At 41.8% G+C, this 23,752-nt stretch overlaps 1 protein-coding gene and 1 long non-coding RNA gene across 20 annotated transcripts in view; both read right to left on the reverse strand.

Annotated features, from left to right (window-relative positions):
- Positions 1 to 23,752, reverse strand: part of cacna1db (calcium channel, voltage-dependent, L type, alpha 1D subunit, b) — a 497,403-nt gene that overhangs the window by 285,360 nt on the left and 188,291 nt on the right. For all 19 annotated transcript variants that reach the window (XM_034171706.1, XM_034171704.1, XM_034171703.1 and 16 more), the window contains exons 8-9: positions 19,524 to 19,720; positions 507 to 610 (exon numbers count right to left, since the gene is read on the reverse strand). In XM_034171706.1, the coding sequence (XP_034027597.1) occupies positions 507 to 610; positions 19,524 to 19,720 (301 nt within the window). The remainder of the gene's footprint in view (positions 1 to 506; positions 611 to 19,523; positions 19,721 to 23,752) is intronic.
- LOC117511794 lies at positions 20,181 to 20,713 on the reverse strand. Its single transcript, XR_004561083.1, has 2 exons — positions 20,517 to 20,713; positions 20,181 to 20,479 (listed from the first exon to the last, which is right to left on the reverse strand). It is a non-coding gene; the product is annotated as an uncharacterized LOC117511794 (long non-coding RNA).

The following is a 23,752-nucleotide window of genomic DNA, read 5'->3' on the forward strand; positions in this document are numbered from 1 at the left end:
CGTGATACGTGTATGTAAACCTCTGACCATAAATATATACTGCACATCCTCCACAAAACAATATCAAACTGATCTAACGGCCTCAAAATAAAGGAGAATTTGGTTAATTTCAATATTTTGGAAGGTAAATTAATAGGTCCTTTTCCAAGTATTAACGTTCTGATTAAGTATTTAAAAATGACAAATTGCAAATATAAGAATATGCTACAGAAGCAAAAAATGTTTTATACATATTTTGTATTTTAAACTGAAGTATTTTAAAAAGTAATTTGAAAAAACTGTTTTTTTTTTTTTTGTGGTATTACGACATTTCCCTGCTGCTACAATTATACTATTAAAACTCAACATTATTATTTTTACATGGACTTGAACAGAGGTGATTATCTGTTAAACAGTTAAAGACCATTTAATTTTCTGTGTTTTTTAGATCAAATATGATCATTACCAGTGCATTGTACCTGAGAGATATATGGTGTCTGAGATAAAGTATAATGCTCAAAACTCACCCACTCAACACACCCAAAACCAAGTTTAAAACAAAGAAGGATCCAAAGATGACCAGACTGACAAAGTAGATCCATGGCAGCTCAAAGCCCATTGCGTCATTCATCTGCACCAAAACACAAAACACAAGCAGAGGAGAAAGATACATTAGACGGACTACATTTACTTTGTTCCACAACTCATCATTCCTGACACCTTTTTGTGTTTTCCCCCTCCATTATACAGATTGTCACATTGGCATGCTTTACTGCTGTTTCCTAAAAATGAAGCCAACTGCAGCTCAGAGGCGGAGGTCTGACCACTGGAGGGCAACATACGAGAGGCAGCTGGGGGAGCAAGGAGTCTGCGAGCTTTTTAACTGAACTGCTTGGCAAAAATGCAGCGGCAGCCATAATCCATAAAAAACCTTACAACTGGGTTTTTGTAGAATGAACAATATCTGTGCATTAATACATATGCATTACACACACCAGTGGTGGCTGCTGGTCTTCCAAAGAGGGGAAGCTCATTGTCAACTTACATCATAATATTTGTCATTTTATTTATACATAAATTCTGCCCTCTGTTCCTTTTCAAGAAAATGGTCTGTGACCCTGTTGTACCAAGTAGGCGTCTTTTTCAGGGACTTGACCAGTGTCCTCTCAATGGCCATCTTATCCTTGTACATGCACTCACATGTTCATTGCTCTTTTCATGCCTTTTATATGCCCAGCCAAAGTAAGACAGATCCCCAAAACTCAATTTTCACCAGACAAGACATCCCTGAGATGGTTTCATCCAGAGGCACGGCCAACACTACATTTTCTTTGTCACAGCACTTCCAGTCAGCCAGCTAACTTTGTCATACCAACACAGCTGAAAAGACCTGATGCTTTTCCCTACTTTTTGCACCAAATCAATCTTGGGTGTTGATCTGCCCTGCTGTTTAATTCTAAGCTTTGCCAAAATCAAAATCAACAATATTAGCATGGACTGCCATCGTGGGTGGACCTTGCTAGCTGGCTAGTTCATGCCAACCTAGCCAACTGATAATTGACAAAATGAAGTATCAAACGTAGACATTATTGTAGCAGGCAAGTGGGTTTCTATGGCAAGAACTCAGACTGAGAAATGACCTTAATTTGATGGCTGCTCCCATGCCCCCAAACACCACACCGGCCCGAGACCTCACCCTTTAATATTAAACTTCAGGTTCCAATGGTAACTCAGAAGATTACATAAAAGACATAAAGAACAGTAACAGCAATGAATGTAAACTACATGATATGTAAGAAATGGCATTAACTGATAGTTTTATCATGAAACATGCTAAACAGTGCATGCTGGGAAAATCCCAACTTCCGCTCCCCCAGCTCACTGCATTATATTAAACTGAAACAAGGAAATCGTATGAGTGTGTTTTATTTACAGTGTAAGAAATGTACAACTGACATGGTCAAGTAATTTTGCCAAGCAAATAACCAAGAAATGGGCTGCAGTTTGTCTTTCAACTTCACATGCAAAATCTGCGATGGTTACATCTCAAAATAGCTGTCAATAAAAACGGGATTCAGCCTACTGATCCTCCAATCATCATGCGGAAGCTCAGCATCCAGGCCCGCCCACAGCTCCATTCACCCTAGAGAGGCTGAGCGCCAGATGGCGGGACAAAATTGTGGCATTTATACAAAAACAGCCGAGTTTCAAGGCAATGAAAAAAAACTGCTCCATGCAGTCCCATTGAAGTGAACGGACGCTCAGCTTCTACAGGAAAATGCACTGACCACAGACCATATAAGAAAATGATTTCTTGAAATCTGTGACAGTGACACTACGGGAATGTATGAGAAGAAATCGAGTCAGTCGATTTGTAATAAGTAGCTGATTCTGAACAAACCCGTCTTTGAGATGAATGTGTTCTAACACATTTGTAGTCAATGAAATCTTACACAACTGTACATATTTAACCATTTATTTTTAACATTTTAAGGGAAGCTGAGTCTCACTTGCAGTCTTAGAGAAATCACCTCTGACACACACACACACACACACACACACACACACACACACACACACACACACACACACACACACACACACACACACACACACACACACACACACACACACACACACACACAAATCTTTGCAATCCACCCCAGCGGTTACAGGACTGATGCCTCCAACCTTCAGACTGGTTTGATTAATTTCCACTAATCAGTCACATTTGAACTTGCTCCAGTTGAAATAGTCTTGTGCAATTTCGTTTGGCTTCTCCTTTTCAGCATATCAGATATGGATGTGCATGCTGATTTGGCATAAGTTTTACACTGGATCCCTTTCCTGATGTAGCTCAACTTCTGCTCTGGAAACACTGCAGTTTAAATAGTCTATGAACAAGTGAAAATACCACTCAACACGGTAGAAAGAGCACAAAGTCTTTACTTCATATTCCACCCAACAGCTGATTTTGTAAATCTTAGAGGTCAGGTATTCATCACCTGATTCTCCAAAAACAGTGAAAAATCACGTTTTCAAACTTATAATTTCTGCATTCTTCTCATCATGTCTTAAAATCTTGTTACTATATAAAGTTTTAATTGGACTAACACCCTCCTAAATGATAGAGCGGGTTTAACTTTATGTACCTTTAGTTTAATTTTTGCACAATTGTAAAAAAAACTAAAAAAAACAACTGTTGGTAGCAGAGAAAATAAAACTGCCTCTTTTGATAGACATTTTGTAATAAATATTGCTGTTACAAAAATAAAAAATAAAAATTTAATCCTGATCGCCAAAATGTAACTAGTTCTTCCTCTTGACAAGATTAAGGGCCCTTTCACACATAACACGAAAGACACAGAAACCGGAAAGAAATCCGCAAACAAAAATGAATTGGGGAACCGCGAAACATTGTGCCTGCTGTCAGGAGGCATGCACAATACCGCAGCGACGGTTTTGTGCACACTTACGTTCATGCGCACGAACACAGTGCGAGGCCGTGGAAAGTCGCACACACAGCAGTGAAGCAAAAAATTAATAAAACGCCACAATTTATAATACTTAATTCCTGTTATAAAGAGTGGAGTTAGCCTCCGCGTAGACATACAACAGGAAGTAATGAAATGACATGGATTACTGTTCTCCCTTTTATGTTTGACATGAATTACCTGATGCACTTGTTTCATGAATACATCAGCCAGGCTTTCATCTCATGAAGAGTCGGCTCTCGTGTCATGAACGCATCAGCCAGCATGGCATGTCCAACACGCAGTAGTCCGCTGGTGACACACGCCTTGTGGTGATTCTCAGCATAGCACGATATTCACCAGCGGTGCGGTGGGCTGATGTGGCGGTCAGCTGAAGCGATATGTTTTAATTTATTCCCACATGAGGACAGCAAGATGTCATGGTGTAGTGCTGCCTCTACTGGTGGTTGGCTCTCACTGCGGTATTGTATCACTTCCTGTTCCGGAGCACAGCGGTGTTTTGCTGTATCTGTTATCTGTTTAATCTGCGCAGTTAGATTGATATAGTTAACTAGATTCAATTCAATTCAATCTTTTTTTTTTTTTAATATAGCGCCAAATCACAACAAACAGTTGCCCCAAGGCGCTTTATATTGTAAGGCAAGGCCATACAATAATTATGTAAAACCCCAACGGTCAAAACGACCCCCTGTGAGCAAGCACTTGGCTACAGTGGGAAGGAAAAACTCCCTTTTAACAGGAAGAAATCTCCAGCAGAACCAGGCTCAGGGAGGGGCAGTCTTCTGCTGGGACTGGTTGGGGCTGAGGGAGGGAACCAGGAAAAAGACATGCTGTGGAGGGGAGCAGAGATCGATCACTAATGATTAAATGCAGAGTGGTGCATACAGAGCAAAAAGAGAAAGAAACAGTGCATCATGGGAACCCCCCAGCAGTCTACGTCTATAGCAGCATAACTAAGGGATGGTTCAGGGTCACCTGATCCAGCCCTAACTATAAGCTTTAGCAAAGAGGAAAGTTTTAAGCCTAATCTTAAAAGTAGAGAGGGTGTCTGTCTCCCTGATCTGAATTGGGAGCTGGTTCCACAGGAGAGGAGCCTGAAAGCTGAAGGCTCTGCCTCCCATTCTACTCTTACAAACCCTAGGAACTACAAGTAAGCCTGCAGTCTGAGAGCGAAGCGCTCTATTGGGGTGATATGGTACTACGAGGTCCCTAAGATAAGATGGGACCTGATTATTCAAAACCTTATAAGTAAGAAGAAGAATTTTAAATTCTATTCTAGAATTAACAGGAAGCCAATGAAGAGAGGCCAATATGGGTGAGATATGCTCTCTCCTTCTAGTCCCCGTTAGTACTCTAGCTGCAGCATTTTGAATTAACTGAAGGCTTTTTAGGGAACTTTTAGGACAACCTGATAATAATGAATTACAATAGTCCAGCCTAGAGGAAATAAATGCATGAATTAGTTTTTCAGCATCACTCTGAGACAAGACCTTTCTAATTTTAGAGATATTGCGTAAATACAAAAAAGCAGTCCTACATATTAGTTTAATATGCGCTTTGAATGACATATCCTGATCAAAAATGACTCCAAGATTTCTCACAGTATTACTAGAGGTCAGGGTAATGCCATCCAGAGTAAGGATCTGGTTAGACACCATGTTTCTAAGATTTGTGGGGCCAAGTACAATAACTTCAGTTTTATCTGAGTTTAAAAGCAGGAAATTAGAGGTCATCCATGTCTTTATGTCTGTAAGACAATCCTGCAGTTTAGCTAATTGGTGTGTGTCCTCTGGCTTCATGGATAGATAAAGCTGGGTATCATCTGCGTAACAATGAAAATTTAAGCAATACCGTCTAATAATACTGCCTAAGGGAAGCATGTATAAAGTGAATAAAATTGGTCCTAGCACAGAACCTTGTGGAACTCCATAATTAACTTTAGTCTGTGAAGAAGATTCCCCATTTACATGAACAAATTGTAATCTATTAGATAAATATGATTCAAACCACCGCAGCGCAGTGCCTTTAATACCTATGGCATGCTCTAATCTCTGTAATAAAATTTATGGTCAACAGTATCAAAAGCAGCACTGAGGTCTAACAGAACAAGCACAGAGATGAGTCCACTGTCCGAGGCCATAAGAAGATCATTTGTAACCTTCACTAATGCTGTTTCTGTACTATGATGAATTCTAAAACCTGACTGAAACTCTTCAAATAGACCATTCCTCTGCAGATGATCAGTTAGTTGTTTTACAACTACCCTTTCAAGAATTTTGGAGAGAAAAGGAAGGTTGGAGATTGGCCTATAATTAGCTAAGATAGCTGGGTCAAGTGATGGCTTTTTAAGTAATGGTTTAATTACTGCCACCTTAAAAGCCTGTGGTACATAGCCAACTAACAAAGATAGATTGATCATATTTAAGATCGAAGCATTAAATAATGGTAGGGCTTCCTTGAGCAGCCTGGTAGGAATGGGGTCTAATAAAATTGTTGATGGCTTGGATGAAGTAACTAATGAAAATAACTCAGACAGAACAATCGGAGAGAAAGAGTCTAACCAAATACCGGCATCACTGAAAGCAGCCAAAGATAACGATACGTCTTTGGGATGGTTATGAGTAATTTTTTCTCTAATAGTTAAAGTTTTGTTAGCAAAGAAAGTCATGAAGTCATTACTAGTTAAAGTTAATGGAATACTCAGCTCAATAGAGCGCTGACTCTTTGTCAGCCTGGCTACAGTGCTGAAAAGAAACCTGGGGTTGTTCTTATTTTCTTCAATTAGTGATGAGTAGAAAGATGTCCTAGCTTTACGGAGGGCTTTTTTATAGAGCAACCGACTCTTTTTCCAGGCTAAGTGAAGATCTTCTAAATTAGTGAGACACCATTTCCTCTCCAACTTACGGGTTATCTGCTTTAAGCTACGAGTTTGTGAGTTATACCACGGAGTCAGGCACTTCTGATTTAAAGCTCTCTTTTTCAGAGGAGCTACAGCATCCAAAGTTGTCTTCAATGAGGATGTAAAACTATTGATGAGATACTCTATCTCACTTACAGAGTTTAGGTAGCTACTCTGCACTGTGTTGGTATATGGCATTAGAGAACATAAAGAAGGAATCATATCCTTAAACCTAGTTACAGCGCTTTCTGAAAGACTTCTAGTGTAATGAAACTTATTCCCCACTGCTGGGTAGTCCATCAGAGTAAATGTAAATGTTATTAAGAAATGATCAGACAGAAGGGAGTTTTCAGGGAATACTGTTAAGTCTTCTATTTCCATACCATAAGTCAGAACAAGATCTAAGATATGATTAAAGTGGTGGGTGGACTCATTTACATTTTGAGCAAAGCCAATAGAGTCTAATAATAGATTAAATGCAGTGTTGAGGCTGTCATTCTCAGCATCTGTGTGGATGTTAAAATCGCCCACTATAATTATCTTATCTGAGCTAAGCACTAAGTCAGACAAAAGGTCTGAAAATTCACAGAGAAACTCACAGTAACGACCAGGTGGACGATAGATAATAAATAAAACTGGTTTTTGGGACTTCCAATTTGGATGGACAAGACTAAGAGTCAAGCTTTCAAATGAATTAAAGCTCTGTCTGGGTTTTTTGATTAATTAATAAGCTGGAATGGAAGATTGCTGCTAATCCTCCGCCCCGGCCCGTGCTACGAGCATTCTGACAGTTAGTGTGACTCGGGGGTGTTGACTCATTTAAACTAACATATTCATCCTGCTGTAACCAGGTTTCTGTAAGGCAGAATAAATCAATATGTTGATCAATTATTATATCATTTACCAACAGGGACTTAGAAGAGAGAGACCTAATGTTTAATAGACCACATTTAACTGTTTTAGTCTGTGGTGCAGTTGAAGGTGCTATATTATTTTTTCTTTTTGAATTTTTATGCTTAAATAGATTTTTGCTGGTTATTGGTGGTCTGGGAGCAGACACCATCTCTACGGGGATGGGGTAATGAGGGGATGGCAGGGGGAGAGAAGCTGCAGAGAGGTGTGTAAGACTACAACTCTGCTTCCTGGTCCCAACCCTGGATAGTCACGGTTTGGAGGATTTAAGAAAATTGGCCAGATTTCTAGAAATAAGAGCTGCTCCATCCAAAGTGGGATGGATGCCGTCTCTCCTAACAAGACCAGGTTTTCCCCAGAAGCTTTGCCAATTATCTATGAAGCCCACCTCATTTTTTGGACACCACTCAGACAGCCAGCAATTCAAGGAGAACATGCGGCTAAACATGTCACTCCCGGTCCGATTGGGGAGGGGCCCAGAGAAAACTACAGAGTCCGACATTGTTTTTGCAAAGTTACACACCGATTTAATGTTAATTTTAGTGACCTCCGATTGGCGTAACCGGGTGTCATTACTGCCGACGTGAATTACAATCTTACCAAATTTACGCTTAGCCTTAGCCAGCAGTTTCAAATTTCCTTCAATGTCACCTGCTCTGGCCCCCGGAAGACAATTGATTATGGTTGCTGGTGTCGCTAACTTAACATTTCTCAAAACAGAGTCGCCAATAACCAGAGTTTGATCCTCGGCGGGTGTGTCGTTGAGTGGGGAAAAACGGTTAGAAATGTGAACGGGTTGGCGCTGTACACGGGGCTTCTGTTTAGAACTACGCTTCCTCCTCACAGTCACCCAGTCGGCCTGCTTTCCCGGCTGCTCGGGATCTGCCACAGGGGAACTAACGGCGGCTAAGCTACCTTGGTCCGCACCGACTACAGGGGCCTGGCTAGCTGTAGAATTTTCCATGGTGCGGAGCCGAGTCTCCAATTCGCCCAGCCTGGCCTCCAAAGCTATGAATAAGCTACACTTATTACAAGTACCGTTACTGCTAAAGGAGGCCGAGGAATAACTAAACATTTCACACCCAGAGCAGAAAAGTGCGGGAGAGACAGGAGAAGCTGCCATGCTAAACCGGCTAAGAGCTAGTAGCTGCGCTAAGCTAGCGGATTCCTAAAAACACGCAAAGTGAATAATGTGTAAATAATTTAGAGGTGATTCAGCAGAAGGAGTGCTTTAGTTAAGGCACGTGGAGATTACACTGGGAAACAAATCGTAATCTAGATAACTAGATCAATCTAACTGCGCAGATTAAACAGCTAACAGATACAGAAAAACACTGCTGTGCTCCGGAACAGGAAATGATACAATACCGCAGTGAGAGCCAACCACCAGTAGAGGCAAGATAACGATTTGTTTCCGCCACGGACACAGCCGGGAGTGACAGCTGTTACTCATTATGTCCTGACAGCTGTCACTCATTCTTCATCATCCCACTCCATAAAACCCAGACGTCATCTCCACCTCATCGCCGAGATATCGTACTTCAATGGAGGTAATATCCTCAGCCGTTTGTGTTACAATATAATCTGTATATTGTGAGTGTTTGCAGGAGTACCGGTCCCTCTGTCTGGGGAAGCTGAGTGAGTGCTGGACGAGGAATCACTGAGGTATCACTGCGGTACTCATCAGCATATTGAGTGAGAGGTGGAGGTGGCATTCCCACCGTTGTTGTTACTGGGTGTACACACACCCACAGTTGACTGTCTTTGTTCTTTGCCGGCAGTACCAGATCCGACAGTCGGGGACGGTGATCACCTGGGAATTCGGGACTTGGCGGCTCCAGTATTCACCAGGTTCGGTGGCGGCGGAAATCGTGTGGTTCCGGCTCATCTCAGGACAGACATCTTCTATCCTCGAGCCTGCCCACACGTCACCTTTGTGGATTGACTGTAATCAGATTCTGAGATTGTCTGTGTATTCGTTGTGCACCTTCACAACATTAAATTGTCACTTTTTGGCTCATCTATTGACCGTTCATTTGCGCCCCCTGTTGTGGGTCCATGTCACTACACTTTCACAACACCCTGTTAGTAAATGATATAATAATTGATCAACATATTGATTTATTCTGCCTTACAGAAACCTGGTTACAGCAGGATGAATATGTTAGTTTAAATGAGTCAACACCCCCAAGTCACACTAACTGTCAGAATGCTCGTAGCACGGGCCGAGGCAGAGGATTAGCAGCAATCTTCCACTCCAGCTTATTCATTAATCAAAAACCCAGACAGAGCTTTAATTCATTTGAAAGCTTGACTCTTAGTATTGTCCATCCAAATTGGAAGTCCCAAAAAACAGTTTTATTTGTTATTATCTATCGTCCACCTGGTCGTTACTGTGAGTTTCTCTGTGAATTTTTGGACCTTTTGTCTGACTTAGTGCTTAGTGCAGATAAGATAATTATAGTGGGCGATTTTAACATCCACACAGATGCTGAGAATAACAGCCTCAACACTGCATTTAATCTATTGTTAGACTCGATTGGCTTTGCTCAAAATGTAAATGAGTCAATGAGGGGAATAAGTTTCATTACACTTGAAGTCTTTCAGAAAACGCTGTAACTAGGTTTAAGGATATGATTCCTTCTTTATGTTCTCCAATGCCATATACCAACACAGGGCAGAGTAGCTACCTAAACTCTGTGAGTGAGATAGATTATCTCGTCAGTAGTTTTATATCCTCATTGAAGACAGTGCCTGACTCCGTGGTATAACTCACAAACTCGCAGCTTAAAGCAGATAACCCGTATGTTGGAGAGGAAATGGCGTCTCACTAATTTAGAAGATCTTCACTTAGCCTGGAAAAAGAGTCTGTTGCTCTATAAAAAAGCCCTCCGTAAAGCTAGGACATCTTACTACTCATCACTAATTGGCCTCTACTGGTGGTTGGCTCTCACTGCGGTATTGTATCACTTCCTGTTCCGGAGCACAGCGGTGTTTTTCTGTATCTGTTAGCTGTTTAATCTGCGCAGTTAGATTGATCTAGTTATCTAGATTACGATTTGTTTCCCAGTGTAATCTTTACGTGCCTTAACTAAAGCACTCCTTCTACTGAATCACCTCTAAATTATTTACACATTATTCACTTTGCGTGTTTTTAGGAATCCGCTAGCTTAGCGTAGCTACTAGCTCTTAGCCGATTTAGCATGGCGGCTTCTCCTGTCTCTCCCGCACTTTTCTGCTCTGGGTGTGAAATGTTTAGTTATTCCTCGGCCTCCTTTAGCAGCAATGGTACTTGTAATAAGTGTAGCTTATTCGTAGCTTTGGAGGCCAGGCTGGGCGAATTGGAGACTCGGCTCCGCACCGTGGAAAATTCTACAGCTAGCCAGGCCCCTGTAGTCGGTGCAGACCAAGGTAGCTTAGCCGCCGTTAGTTCCCCCCTGGCAGATCCCGAGCAGCCGGGAAAGCAGGCTGACTGGGTGACTGTGAGGAGGAAGCGTAGCCCTAAACAGAAGCCCCGTGTACACCGCCAACCCGTTCACATTTCTAACCGTTTTTCCCCACTCGACGACACACCCGCCGAGGATCAAACTCTGGTTATTGGCGACTCTGTTTTGAGAAATGTGAAGTTAGCGACACCAGCAACCATAGTCAATTGTCTTCCGGGGGCCAGAGCAGGCGACATTGAAGGAAATTTGAAACTGCTGGCTAAGGCTAAGCGTAAATTTGGTAAGATTGTAATTCACGTCGGCAGTAATGACACCCGGTTACGCCAATCGGAGGTCACTAAAATTAACATTAAATCGGTGTGTAACTTTGCAAAAACAATGTCGGACTCTGTAGTTTTCTCTGGGCCCCTCCCCAATCAGACCGGGAGTGACATGTTTAGCCGCATGTTCTCCTTGAATTGCTGGCTGTCTGAGTGGTGTCCAAAAAATGAGGTGGGCTTCATAGATAATTGGCAAAGCTTCTGGGGAAAACCTGGTCTTGTTAGGAGAGACGGCATCCATCCCACTTTGGATGGAGCAGCTCTCATTTCTAGAAATCTGGCTAATTTTCTTAAATCCTCCAAACCGTGACTATCCAGGGTTGGGACCAGGAAGCAGAGTTGTAGTCTTACACACCTCTCTGCAGCTTCTCTCCCCCTGCCATCCCCTCATTACCCCATCCCCGTAGAGATGGTGTCTGCTCCCAGACCACCAATAACCAGCAAAAATCTATTTAAGCATAAAAATTCAAAAAGAAAAAATAATATAGCACCTTCAACTGCACCACAGACTAAAACAGTTAAATGTGGTCTATTAAACATTAGGTCTCTCTCTTCTAAGTCCCTGTTGGTAAATGATATAATAATTGATCAACATATTGATTTATTCTGCCTAACAGAAACCTGGTTACAGCAGGATGAATATGTTAGTTTAAATGAGTCAACACCCCCGAGTCACACTAACTGTCAGAACGCTCGTAGCACGGGCCGGGGCGGTGGATTAGCAGCAATCTTCCATTCCAGCTTATTAATTAATCAAAAACCCAGACAGAGCTTTAATTCATTTGAAAGCTTGTCTCTTAGTCTTGTCCATCCAAATTGGAAGTCCCAAAAACCAGTTTTATTTGTTATTATCTATCGTCCACCTGGTCATTACTGTGAGTTTCTCTGTGAATTTTCAGACCTTTTGTCTGACTTAGTGCTTAGCTCAGATAAGATAATTATAGTGGGCGATTTTAACATCCACACAGATGCTGAGAATGACAGCCTCAACACTGCATTTAATCTATTATTAGACTCTATTGGCTTTGCTCAAAAAGTAAATGAGTCCACCCACCACTTTAATCATATCTTAGATCTTGTTCTGACTTATGGTATGGAAATAGAAGACTTAACAGTATTCCCTGAAAACTCCCTTCTGTCTGATCATTTTTTAATAACATTTACATTTACTCTGATGGACTACCCAGCAGTAGGGAATACGTTTCATTACACTAGAAGTCTTTCAGAAAGCGCTGTAACTAGGTTTAAGGATATGATTCCTTCTTTATGTTCTCTAATGCCATATAACAACACAGTGCAGAGTAGCTACCTAAACTCTGTAAGGGAGATAGAGTATCTCGTCAATAGTTTTACATCCTCATTGAAGACAACTTTGGATGCTGTAGCTCCTCTGAAAAAGAGAGCTTTAAATCAGAAGTGTCTGACTCCATGGTATAACTCTCAAACTCGTAGCTTAAAGCAGATAACCCGTAAGTTGGAGAGGAAATGGCGTCTCACTAATTTAGAAGATCTTCACTTAGCCTGGAAAAAGAGTCTGTTGCTCTATAAAAAAAGCCCTCCGTAAAGCTAGGACATCTTTCTACTCATCACTAATTGAAGAAAATAAGAACAACCCCAGGTTTCTTTTCAGCACTGTAGCCAGGCTGACAAAGAGTCAGAGCTCTATTGAGCTGAGTATTCCATTAACTTTAACTAGTAATGACTTCATGACTTTCTTTGCTAACAAAATTTTAACTATTAGAGAAAAAATTACTCATAACCATCCCAAAGACGTATCGTTATCTTTGGCTGCTTTCAGTGATGCCGGTATTTGGTTAGACTCTTTCTCTCCGATTGTTCTGTCTGAGTTATTTTCATTAGTTACTTCATCCAAACCATCAACATGTTTATTAGACCCCATTCCTACCAGGCTGCCCAAGGAAGCCCTACCATTATTTAATGCTTTGATCTTAAATATGATCAATCTGTCTTTGTTAGTTGGCTATGTACCACAGGCTTTTAAGGTGGCAGTAATTAAACCATTACTTAAAAAGCCATCACTTGACCCAGCTATCTTAGCTAATTATAGGCCAATCTCCAACCTTCCTTTTCTCTCAAAAATTCTTGAAAGGGTAGTTGTAAAACAGCTAACTGATCATCTGCAGAGGAATGGTCTATTTGAAGAGTTTCAGTCAGGTTTTAGAATTCATCATAGTACAGAAACAGCATTAGTGAAGGTTACAAATGATCTTCTTATGGCCTCGGACAGTGGACTCATCTCTGTGCTTGTTCTGTTAGACCTCAGTGCTGCTTTTGATACTGTTGACCATAAAATTTTATTACAGAGATTAGAGCATGCCATAGGTATTAAAGGCACTGCGCTGCGGTGGTTTGAATCATATTTGTCTAATAGATTACAATTTGTTCATGTAAATGGGGAATCTTCTTCACAGACTAAAGTTAATTATGGAGTTCCACAAGGTTCTGTGCTAGGACCAATTTTATTCACTTTATATATGCTTCCCTTAGGCAGTATTATTAGACGGTATTGCTTAAATTTTCATTGTTACGCAGATGATACCCAGCTTTATCTATCCATGAAGCCAGAGGACACACACCAATTAGCTAAACTGCAGGATTGTCTTACAGACATAAAGACATGGATGACCTCTAATTTCCTGCTTTTAAACTCAGATAAAACTGAAGTTATTGTACTTGGCCCCACAAATCTTAGAAACATGGTGTCTAACCAGATCCTTACTCTGGATGGCATTACCCTGACCTCTAGTAATACTGTGAGAAATCTTGGAGTCATTTTTGATCAGGATATGTCATTCAAAGCGCATATTAAACAAATATGTAGGACTGCTTTTTTGCATTTACGCAATATCTCTAAAATCAGAAAGGTCTTGTCTCAGAGTGATGCTGAAAAACTAATTCATGCATTTATTTCCTCTAGGCTGGACTATTGTAATTCATTATTATCAGGTTGTCCTAAAAGTTCCCTAAAAAGCCTTCAGTTAATTCAAAATGCTGCAGCTAGAGTGCTGACGGGGACTAGAAGGAGAGAGCATATCTCACCCATATTGGCCTCTCTTCATTGGCTTCCTGTTAATTCTAGAATAAAATTTAAAATTCTTCTTCTTACTTATAAGGTTTTGAATAATCAGGTCCCATCTTATCTTAGGGACCTCGTAGTACCATATCACCCCAATAGAGCGCTTCGCTCTCAGACTGCAGGCTTACTTGTAGTTCCTAGGGTTTGTAAGAGTAGAATGGGAGGCAGAGCCTTCAGCTTTCAGGCTCCTCTCCTGTGGAACCAGCTCCCAATTCAGATCAGGGAGACAGACACCCTCTCTACTTTTAAGATTAGGCTTAAAACTTTCCTTTTCGCTAAAGCTTATAGTTAGGGCTGGATCAGGTGACCCTGAACCATCCCTTAGTTATGCTGCTATAGACGTAGACTGCTGGGGGGTTCCCATGATGCACTGTTTCTTTCTCTTTTTGCTCTGTATGCACCACTCTGCATTTAATCATTAGTGATCGATCTCTGCTCCCCTCCACAGCATGTCTTTTTCCTGGTTCTCTCCCTCAGCCCCAACCAGTCCCAGCAGAAGACTGCCCCTCCCTGAGCCTGGTTCTGCTGGAGGTTTCTTCCTGTTAAAAGGGAGTTTTTCCTTCCCACTGTAGCCAAGTGCTTGCTCACAGGGGGTCGTTTTGACCGTTGGGGTTTTACATCATTATTGTATGGCCTTGCCTTACAATATAAAGCGCCTTGGGGCAACTGTTTGTTGTGATTTGGCGGTATATAAAAAAAAAATTGATTGATTGATTGACTAATTGAAGAAAATAAGAACAACCCCAGGTTTCTTTTCAGCACTGTAGCCAGGCTGACAAAGAGTCAGGGCTCTATTGAGCTGAGTATTCCTTTAACTTTAACTAGTAATGACTTCATGACTTTCTTTGCTAAAAAAATTTTAACTATTAGAGAAAAAATTACTCATAGCCATCCCAAAGACATATCGTTATCTTTGGCTGCTTTCAGTGATGCCGGTATTTGGTTAGACTCTTTCTCTCCGATTGTTCTGTCTGAGTTATTTTCGTTAGTTACTTCCTCCAAACCATCAACATGTCTATTAGACCCCATTCCTACCAGGCTGCTCAAGGAAGCCCTACTATTAATTAATGCTTCGATCTTAAATATGATCAATATGTCTTTATTAGTTGGCTATGTACCACAGGCTTTTAAGGTGGCAGTAATTAAACCATTACTTAAAAAGCCATCACTTGACCCAGCTATCTTAGCTAATTATAGGCCAATCTCCAACCTTCCTTTTCTCTCAAAAATTCTTGAAAGGGTTAGGGTTAGGGTCATCTGCAGAGGAATGGTCTATTTGAAGAGTTTCAGTCAGGGTTTAGAATTAATCATAGTACAGAAACAGCATTAGTGAAGGTTACAAATGATCTTCTTATGGCCTCAGACAGTGGACTCATCTCTGTGCTTGTTCTGTTAGACCTCAGTGCTGCTTTTGATACTGTTGACCATAAATTTTATTACAGAGATTAGAGCATGCCATAGGTATTAAAGGCACTGCGCTGCGGTGGTTTGAATCATATTTATCTAATAGATTACAATTTGTTCATGTAAATGGGGAATCTTCTTCACAAACTATTCACTTTATACATGCTTCCCTTAGGCAGTATTATTAGACAGCATTGTTTAAATTTTCATTGTTACGCAGATGATACCCAGCTTTATCTATCCATGAAGCCAGAGGACACACACCAATTAGCTAAACTGCAGGATTGTCTTACAGACATAAAGACTTGGATGACCTCTAATTTCCTGCTTTTAAACTCAGATAAAACTGAAGTTATTGTACTTGGCCCCACAAATTTTAGAAACATGGTGTCTAACCAGATCCTTACTCTGGATGGCATTACCCTGACCTCTAGTAATACTGTGAGAAATCTTGGAGTCATTTTTTATCAGGATATGTCATTCAATGCGCATATTGAACAAATATGTAGGACTGCTTTTTTGCATTTGCGCAATATCTCTAAAATTAGAAAGGTCTTGTCTCAGAGTGATGCTGAAAAACTAATTCATGCATTTATTTCCTCTAGGCTGGACTATTGTAATTCATTATTATCAAGCTGTCCTAAAAGTTCCCTGAAAAGCCTTCAGTTAATTAAAAATGCTGCAGCTAGAGTACTGACAGGGACTAGAAGGAGAGAGCATATCTCACCCATATTGGCCTCTCTTCATTGGCTTCCTGTTAATTCTAGAATAGAATTTAAAATTCTTCTTCTTACTTATAAGGTTTTGAATAATCAGGTCCCATCTTATCTTAGGGACCTCATAGTACCATATCACCCCAATAGAGCGCTTCGCTCTCAGACTGCAGGCTTACTTGTAGTTCCTAGGGTTTGTAAGAGTAGAATGGGAGGCAGAGCCTTCAGCTTTCAGGCTCCTCTCCTCTGGAACCAGCTCCCAATTTGGATCAGGGAGACAGACACCCTCTCTACTTTTAAGATTAGGCTTAAAACTTTCCTTTTTGCTAAACCTTATAGTTAGGGTTGGATCAGGTGACCCTGAACCATCCCTTAGTTATGCTGCTATAGACTTAGACTGCTGGGGGATTCCCATGATGCACTGAGTGTTTCCTTCTCTTTTTGCTCTGTATGTACCACTCTGTATTTAATTTTATTTTTGCATTAGTGATTGATCTCTGCTCCCCTCCACAGCATGTTTTTTTCCTGGTTCTCTCCCTCAGCCCCAACCAGTCCCAGCAGAAGACTGCCCCTCCCTGAGCCTGGTTCTGCTGGAGGTTTCTTCCTGTTAAAAGGGCATTTTTCCTTCCCACTGTCACCAAGTGCTTGCTCACAGGGGGTCGTTTTGACCGGTTTTTCCGTAATTATTGTATGGCTTTGCCTTACAATATAAAGCGCCTTGGGGCAACTGTTTGTTGTGATTTGGCGCTATATAAATAAAATTGATTTGATTTAGTTATGCCATGTCATATTCTACCAGCCACTACAGGTTTTCCCCAGCTGTGACTTGCGTGCACAGATATCTGAATAGCTGCAGGTCGCAGGGAGACATGCCCCCCTTTGTCTGCGGATATCCTGCTGTGGGAAAAAAAAAATACACACCATAAAACAACACCACTATTTACAATATTTAATTCATCTTATCGAGCAGACAATACAATTATGAACCTTCTGTTCCTCTGTAGATGACCCATGGTCATAGATGTACAGTCATGAAATGACACGAATGAAGCAGTGCGTGCTTATCATGTCCACATCTGCTGGCCCTGTGCCCAGCCGGCCCTGCGCACATGTCCAGCGTGTGGTGCGCTGATGCAGAGACACCGTGTCATGTGGACCTTAGCTCACGTGAGACGGTCCTTTTCACATGGAGCAGCCTTCCAGTGTGCATGCTGGGCAGCAGCTCCAGCCCCGTGGCAAAAGCAATATATGTTTTTATTTATTTCCACATGAAGACAGCATGCACACACAATGTACAGTTGTAAGGTCATGTCCCTCCAGCTGGGACTCGAGGATCCAGAGATCTCAACAGCTACTGCTGTTTGGGGCCATGCCCACCTGTTCGTGCAGCACACAGAACCAAGTGTCACTCTCTGTTTCTACCTTTTCTAAGTGCCCTGCAAGCAGTGTTAGATGTTCCTGTATGGCACCTGGAATTTGTCAGACACCTGCCGAGAGAGGGGTCGAATGGGCACTCGCAGAGCATTTGCTGTCTTTCGGCTGCTTGTGTGTGCGAATGGTTGTGGCGACAGCTGTACGAGGTGTTTGAGGCAGCTCCAATTTTTCACGAGTGGCATGCAATTCGTCCTTCGTGAGCCAGTTGGCTTCAATCGTGTTATGTGTGAAGGGGCCCTATACAAATATAAACGCAACACTTTTGGTTTTGCTCCCATTTTGTATGAGATGAACTCAAAGATCTAAAACTTTTTCCACATACACAATATCACCATTTCCCTCAAATATTGTTCACAAACCAGTCTAAATCTGTGATAGTGAGCACTTCTCCTTTGCTGAGATAATCCATCCCACCTCACAGGTGTGCCATATCAAGATGCTGATTAGACACCATGATTAGTGCACAGGTGTGCCTTAGACTGCCCACAATAAAAGGCCACTCTGAAAGGTGCAGTTTTGTTTTATTGGGGGGGGGGGGGTACCAGTCAGTATCTGGTGTGACCACCATTTGCCTCATGCACTGCAACACATCTCCTTCGCATAGAGTTGAAGAGAACACCTCTCCAACGTGCCAAACGCCAGCGAATGTGAGCATTTGCCCACACAAGTCGGTTACGACGACGAACTGGAGTCAGGTCGAGACCCCCATGAGGACGACGAGCATGCAGATGAGCTTCCCTGAGACGGTTTCTGACAGTTTGTGCAGAAATTCTTTGGTTATGCAAACCAATTGTTTCAGCAGCTGTCCGAGTGGCTGGTCTCAGACGATCTTGGAGGTGAACATGCTGGATGTGGAGGTCCTGGGCTGGTGTGGTTACACGTGGTCTGCGGTTGTGAGGCTGGTTGGATGTACTGCCAAATTCTCTGAAACACCTTTGGAGACGGCTTATGGTAGAGAAATGAACATTCAATACACGAGCAACAGCTCTGGTTGACATTCCTGCTGTCAGCATGCCAACTGCACGCTCCCTCAAATCTTGCGACATCTGTGGCATTGTGCTGTGTGATAAAACTGCACCTTTCAGAGTGGCCTTTTATTGTGGACAGTCTAAGGCACACCTGTGCACTAATCATGGTGTCTAATCAGCATCTTGGTATGGCACACCTGTGAGGTGGGATGGATTATCTCAGCAAAGGAGAAGTGCTCACTATCACAGATTTAGACTGGTTTGTGAACAATATTTGAGGGAAATGGTGATATTGTGTATGTGGAAAAAGTTTTAGATCTTTGAGTTCATCTCATACAAAATGGGAGCAAAACCAAAAGTGTTGCGTTTATTTTGGTCATGCAATAAGCTGTTTTAAAGATCTTTATTAACAAAACAAAAATGTCTGTTCAGAGATGACAAGGAGTAATTCTTTGTGCATTGTACAATAACATTAATTAGCCCATTAGCCTCTGCTTACTAATGCAGTGTTTGCATTATGACTAAATAACCAATTTATAAAATTAATGTTGCTTCTTGTTGCATGAAGTAGTAAATGTGACTTATAGACTGTGCAACTTGAATGTTTCGTCTTAATGACAGATTTTTGGACAGATGCGACTATTACTCTGGTGCAACCTATAGTACGGGGAAAGCAGTATATACATTTTTGGGACACCATATATATATATATATATATATATATGACTCCTGGATGGTAACCACAGAGGCAAACAAAACTACCTAAAAATACTTAATAGTGTGAGTTGCCATCTTGAAAAATAACAAAGAGTCACGTGCACAAAGGATATGAACATCCTGGAGGAGTGTCACATTACCCAATAGAGAACATCAGTCCAGCCCTCCATGGTGATGCACTGGAACACTGTCAGCATGGCAAACAAAAAATTATCAAAGTTGGTGATGCCGTTGTTGGGGCCTTGCCAGCCCTCCCTGCACATGGTACCATTCAACAGGCAATGGCGGCCGTGCCCAGAAACAGCGCACGGTGTGGGCTCTTCTTCTGCAAATGCACCTGTAGGAGAGTAAAGACAGAGAGAAACTCTATTAATGTCTGAGCTTCACCAACATCTACAACAGATTTACTCACACCCAGTAACCAAAGGCTTTGTTTCATTTGTTTCATTACCCAAGGCCATCAAATATGGCCATCAGGTACTGCAAAGACTTTGCCTCCATCTTTCCATCTGTCTGTGTGCAGCATAAGTCCAGTCCTATTACTGCCAAAGTCTTGGGACACAGACCTTGGACAAGTTCAATGATAGCTAACCTTGACCTATTTTAAGAGGTTAAAAAGTCACATTCTGTTCCATTCTGTCCCGTTTTTTGAGGGGCGGGGGTGACAGCCAATCAGAATAGAGCGGCATATTAAATTATTGATGTGTAAAGCTTTAGTTTTACATTTAATATACTGATATTAATTAGCAGTTTGAAAAGCCCTCTATAAATTATTATTACGACTAGTGGCATTTTTGCATTAGGGGCCCGTGGGGCACAGACCCACCAGATGTCGCTGTTGTGCAAAGGAGAATTATGCTCATCACAATTATGTTGTTCAACGAAACTTCAAGTTAACAAACTGAACTTTGTTCGCCAAATAAAATGTTGAAGATTTCATTTGCAAAGGGTATTTCTTCTCTAGACTTGTTTGTAGTGGTGTTCTGTGTGGATTTGTCTCTGCTGCTCACCTGTTTCCGCTCGGTGGGGCCCAGCAAGAGAAGGCCGTGCCTGCAGCGCTCTGAATTGGACACACTGCTGCGTGTCCATGCGCGTGCTCAATGCACACGTCAGTTTGCCCAGTGGGGCCTGACAGCCAGGGCCCCAGACGCTTTCCTATTGGTTGATTTGGTGTGAGGATGGGTACTGGGCATCACTACCTTGTCAATTAACTAGTTTTCTGTTTAGAAAAACAATGAACCGAGTAGATTATTTAGCGACTGTGCGATTTGGTACTCTACCGATCAAACATAAATTAGAGATTAAACGTCTGGGACCCCATAGACCGGATTTCACCCTTTGTCAAGAAGGAAAGGATAAAAATAAATCATTCAACCATGAATGGTTCAAAGAGGGATGGAACAGGGTGACCATCAGTGAGGCCTATGGCCTGTCCATGCACCTGCAGGACCCAAAGTTCCAACACTTCTTGCAGTTTTTTTCTGAGCTCATGCCAGAAGTGGACATTTTGTACAGTGTGCTGCAAAAGCGGGACATCGATGCAGCCGGCATCAATCAGGTGATGGGCACCTTTAAGAAGAACGTGGGGTGTCTCAGGGAATGAGCTGATGTGATAGTGCAAGAAAGTGGAGCAGAAGAAAATAAAAGAAGGAAAACTGACACAGCTACAGCCATGAAAGAGGCCTGTGACACTGTGTTAAGTCAAGTGGAGGAGAGGTTCACCAAGAGTGACCATCTGATTGCAGCAAAACTCATGGACTGCACACTTTTCCCCAAGTTTGTGCAGTCCTTTCCAGAGGCTGAACTGGAATGTGCTGTTAAACTATGGCAATAACAAATAAAGCAAAGCTGAAAACAGAGTTGATGTCCCTCTACCAGCACGGTGAACTCAGCACAGGCAACACGGCACTTTCTTTTCTGAAGTCTATTCATGAAAACAACATCCAGGAGGCCTTGTCTGAAACAGTGACACTTCTACAAATGATAATCACAACACCAATGACAAGCACGGAATCCGAGACAAACTTCTCCACTCTACAAAGAATAAAAACGTTTACACGGTTATACAATGGGACAGCAGAGATTGAATGCCCTGGCGATGCTTTCTATTGAAAATGGATTCATCCATGGACTGACGGATTTTAACAGCAAGGTCACTGAGAAGTTTGCCACCATGAAGGACCGCTGAGCTTCATTCCTCTTCAAAAACTGAACCATGGTGAGTCTTATTTATTTTTATTCTTAACTATGATATATTGACTGCTGTGCTGTGTTTAGGCGTTGGTTTGAGCATGAGACGTTTGACGCACAAGTGTCAGGGGGTGACTTAATTTACTTAATTTTATGTGGAATTGATTATATATAATATGTATATTGTATAATTGTAGCGGAGTTGGAGTGATGGGTTGCTGGCATGTGTGGGTGTGTTAGAGGACGCATAACCTCAAGCAGGCTCCCCAAAGGAGCTGATCACCTCTCTGTGGTGCTGAAATGGCTTTCTGACTGGTTTATTGATTGTTATGTATTGGCAGTGGGCCGTTTAAGCAGTGGGTTCTTCACTGTTTTGTTATCATCACATTGTTGTTTCAATATGAAGTATTTAATCTTGGGAGAGCTTTAACACTGTTCTTTGGTGGTGGTGGTGTTGATATGGTAATAGGCTATCTGGTCAGATTGTTATGTGATTCAAGATGGTATTATTGAGCTGGGATTTTCTCATCAAATGTGTTGTGATCTCCTCTCTTCTGCACTTTATATGTTGTGACGATATGAGAGTGGTAATATGTTTGGATTGCAGCTGATTTTCTTGCATGAATATTGTGTGGCCCCACCAGAATTTCCATACCAAAATCGCCCCTGATTACGACTGTGAGCTGCAGTGAGATTTGGGCTGGGTGCGGCAAACAATGAAGCAGTGAGTGAATCACTGTGACTGTGATTAAAGAAACTGTGCAGAGCGCGACTTCTGTCTGTTGCATCACCACTTATACAGCTTCATAGTGAAGTGATACAGAGAAGAATTTTATAAAAGGAAGTGAAATTTGAGGCAGAAAACACATGGGAGACTCGAGCCAAGATGTGACCGGTTTTCTTGTATAAAGATGCTTCTCTGCACCACTCCACCATGAAACTGTGACTGCTGATGCAACAGGCAGAAGTTGAAGTATCTCCAATTTCTCTAATCACTGCAACAGAAAAAAACTTCACAGTTGTGATGGTGGCTTCTGTCAGTCTCCTTATTGTACTCAGTTTTCAACATTAATTCTCTTTAAAAAGTTCCTTATAGAGATTGACAGTTGTGTGACACTTGAGAGAGTCCATAAGCTTAACATTGCTTACTGCTTATCTATTGTTCAAATTTAGCCAGAAGTCCATATAAACTGGGCGTCCTCTTCAATACTCTACATTTATGAATATGGTTGATCAGACAAATGTGATCAGATCTGTGATCAGAGCGCAATAAACCAGCTGAGCTGCAAGTTAAAACAGCTGCTGCACACACACACACACACACACACACACACACACACACACACACACACACACACACACACACACACACACACACACACACACACACACACAGACTCTCTCAAAGTAAAAAAGTTTTACTTTCATTGAAAGCTCCACTGAAAGGAACACAAAGCAAAAGAAGAAAAAATAACATTCCAATCACCCAGTGTAAAAATATCCAAATAAAAAAGTCCACAACAAAAAGAAGCTCCCACATGCATTGTGATCGCAATCGGGTGTGCACACACGATTGCCAGCCAAGGAAAGGGTCCACTAGTTCTCACTTGGATCAACAGCCAGAGATCATTTTTGAGTTCCACTAGTCCTCAGATACAGAGGGCCGGCCAGAGAATAATGTCCAGGTCCACTTGCTCTTAGGTTCTAAACGCGTGTGCATAATGTCCGATCTCAGCTCTGCCTTCAACTCCAATTCTGTCACGATTGTGGCACGTTGGAGAGTCCATTATCTCCTGAAAATAGCGTCTTCTGAGTTTTTCCAATATGAGACATGCATCTGCGTCTGTGTCCACGTCATGTTCACAGCAGCAGTAAACCAGCATCCTGCCACACAAACAGCAGCATCACAGCACTTTAAGGTCCTGTCACACCTTGATGATTAGCCAGCGTATGCTGACCGTGTTAAAAATGCTGGCACACGTCTAATAAATTAATGCAGCTGTCACACCTTGACGATTAGCCAGCGTATGCCGACAGTACGGCACGGTCTGGTGCATGTGAGAAACCGAGTAATTTAACATTATTTTATTTTTTAATATTCATTTTTTGACTTGGTGGACCATTTTCATTGTGTACAGAATGCTGATGAGTCGACTGGCTGTGGTAAACGCTACAGTGA

The sequence above is a fragment of the Thalassophryne amazonica genome, chromosome 6 (assembly GCF_902500255.1).
Source record: "Thalassophryne amazonica chromosome 6, fThaAma1.1, whole genome shotgun sequence".
Taxonomy (NCBI): domain Eukaryota; kingdom Metazoa; phylum Chordata; class Actinopteri; order Batrachoidiformes; family Batrachoididae; genus Thalassophryne; species Thalassophryne amazonica.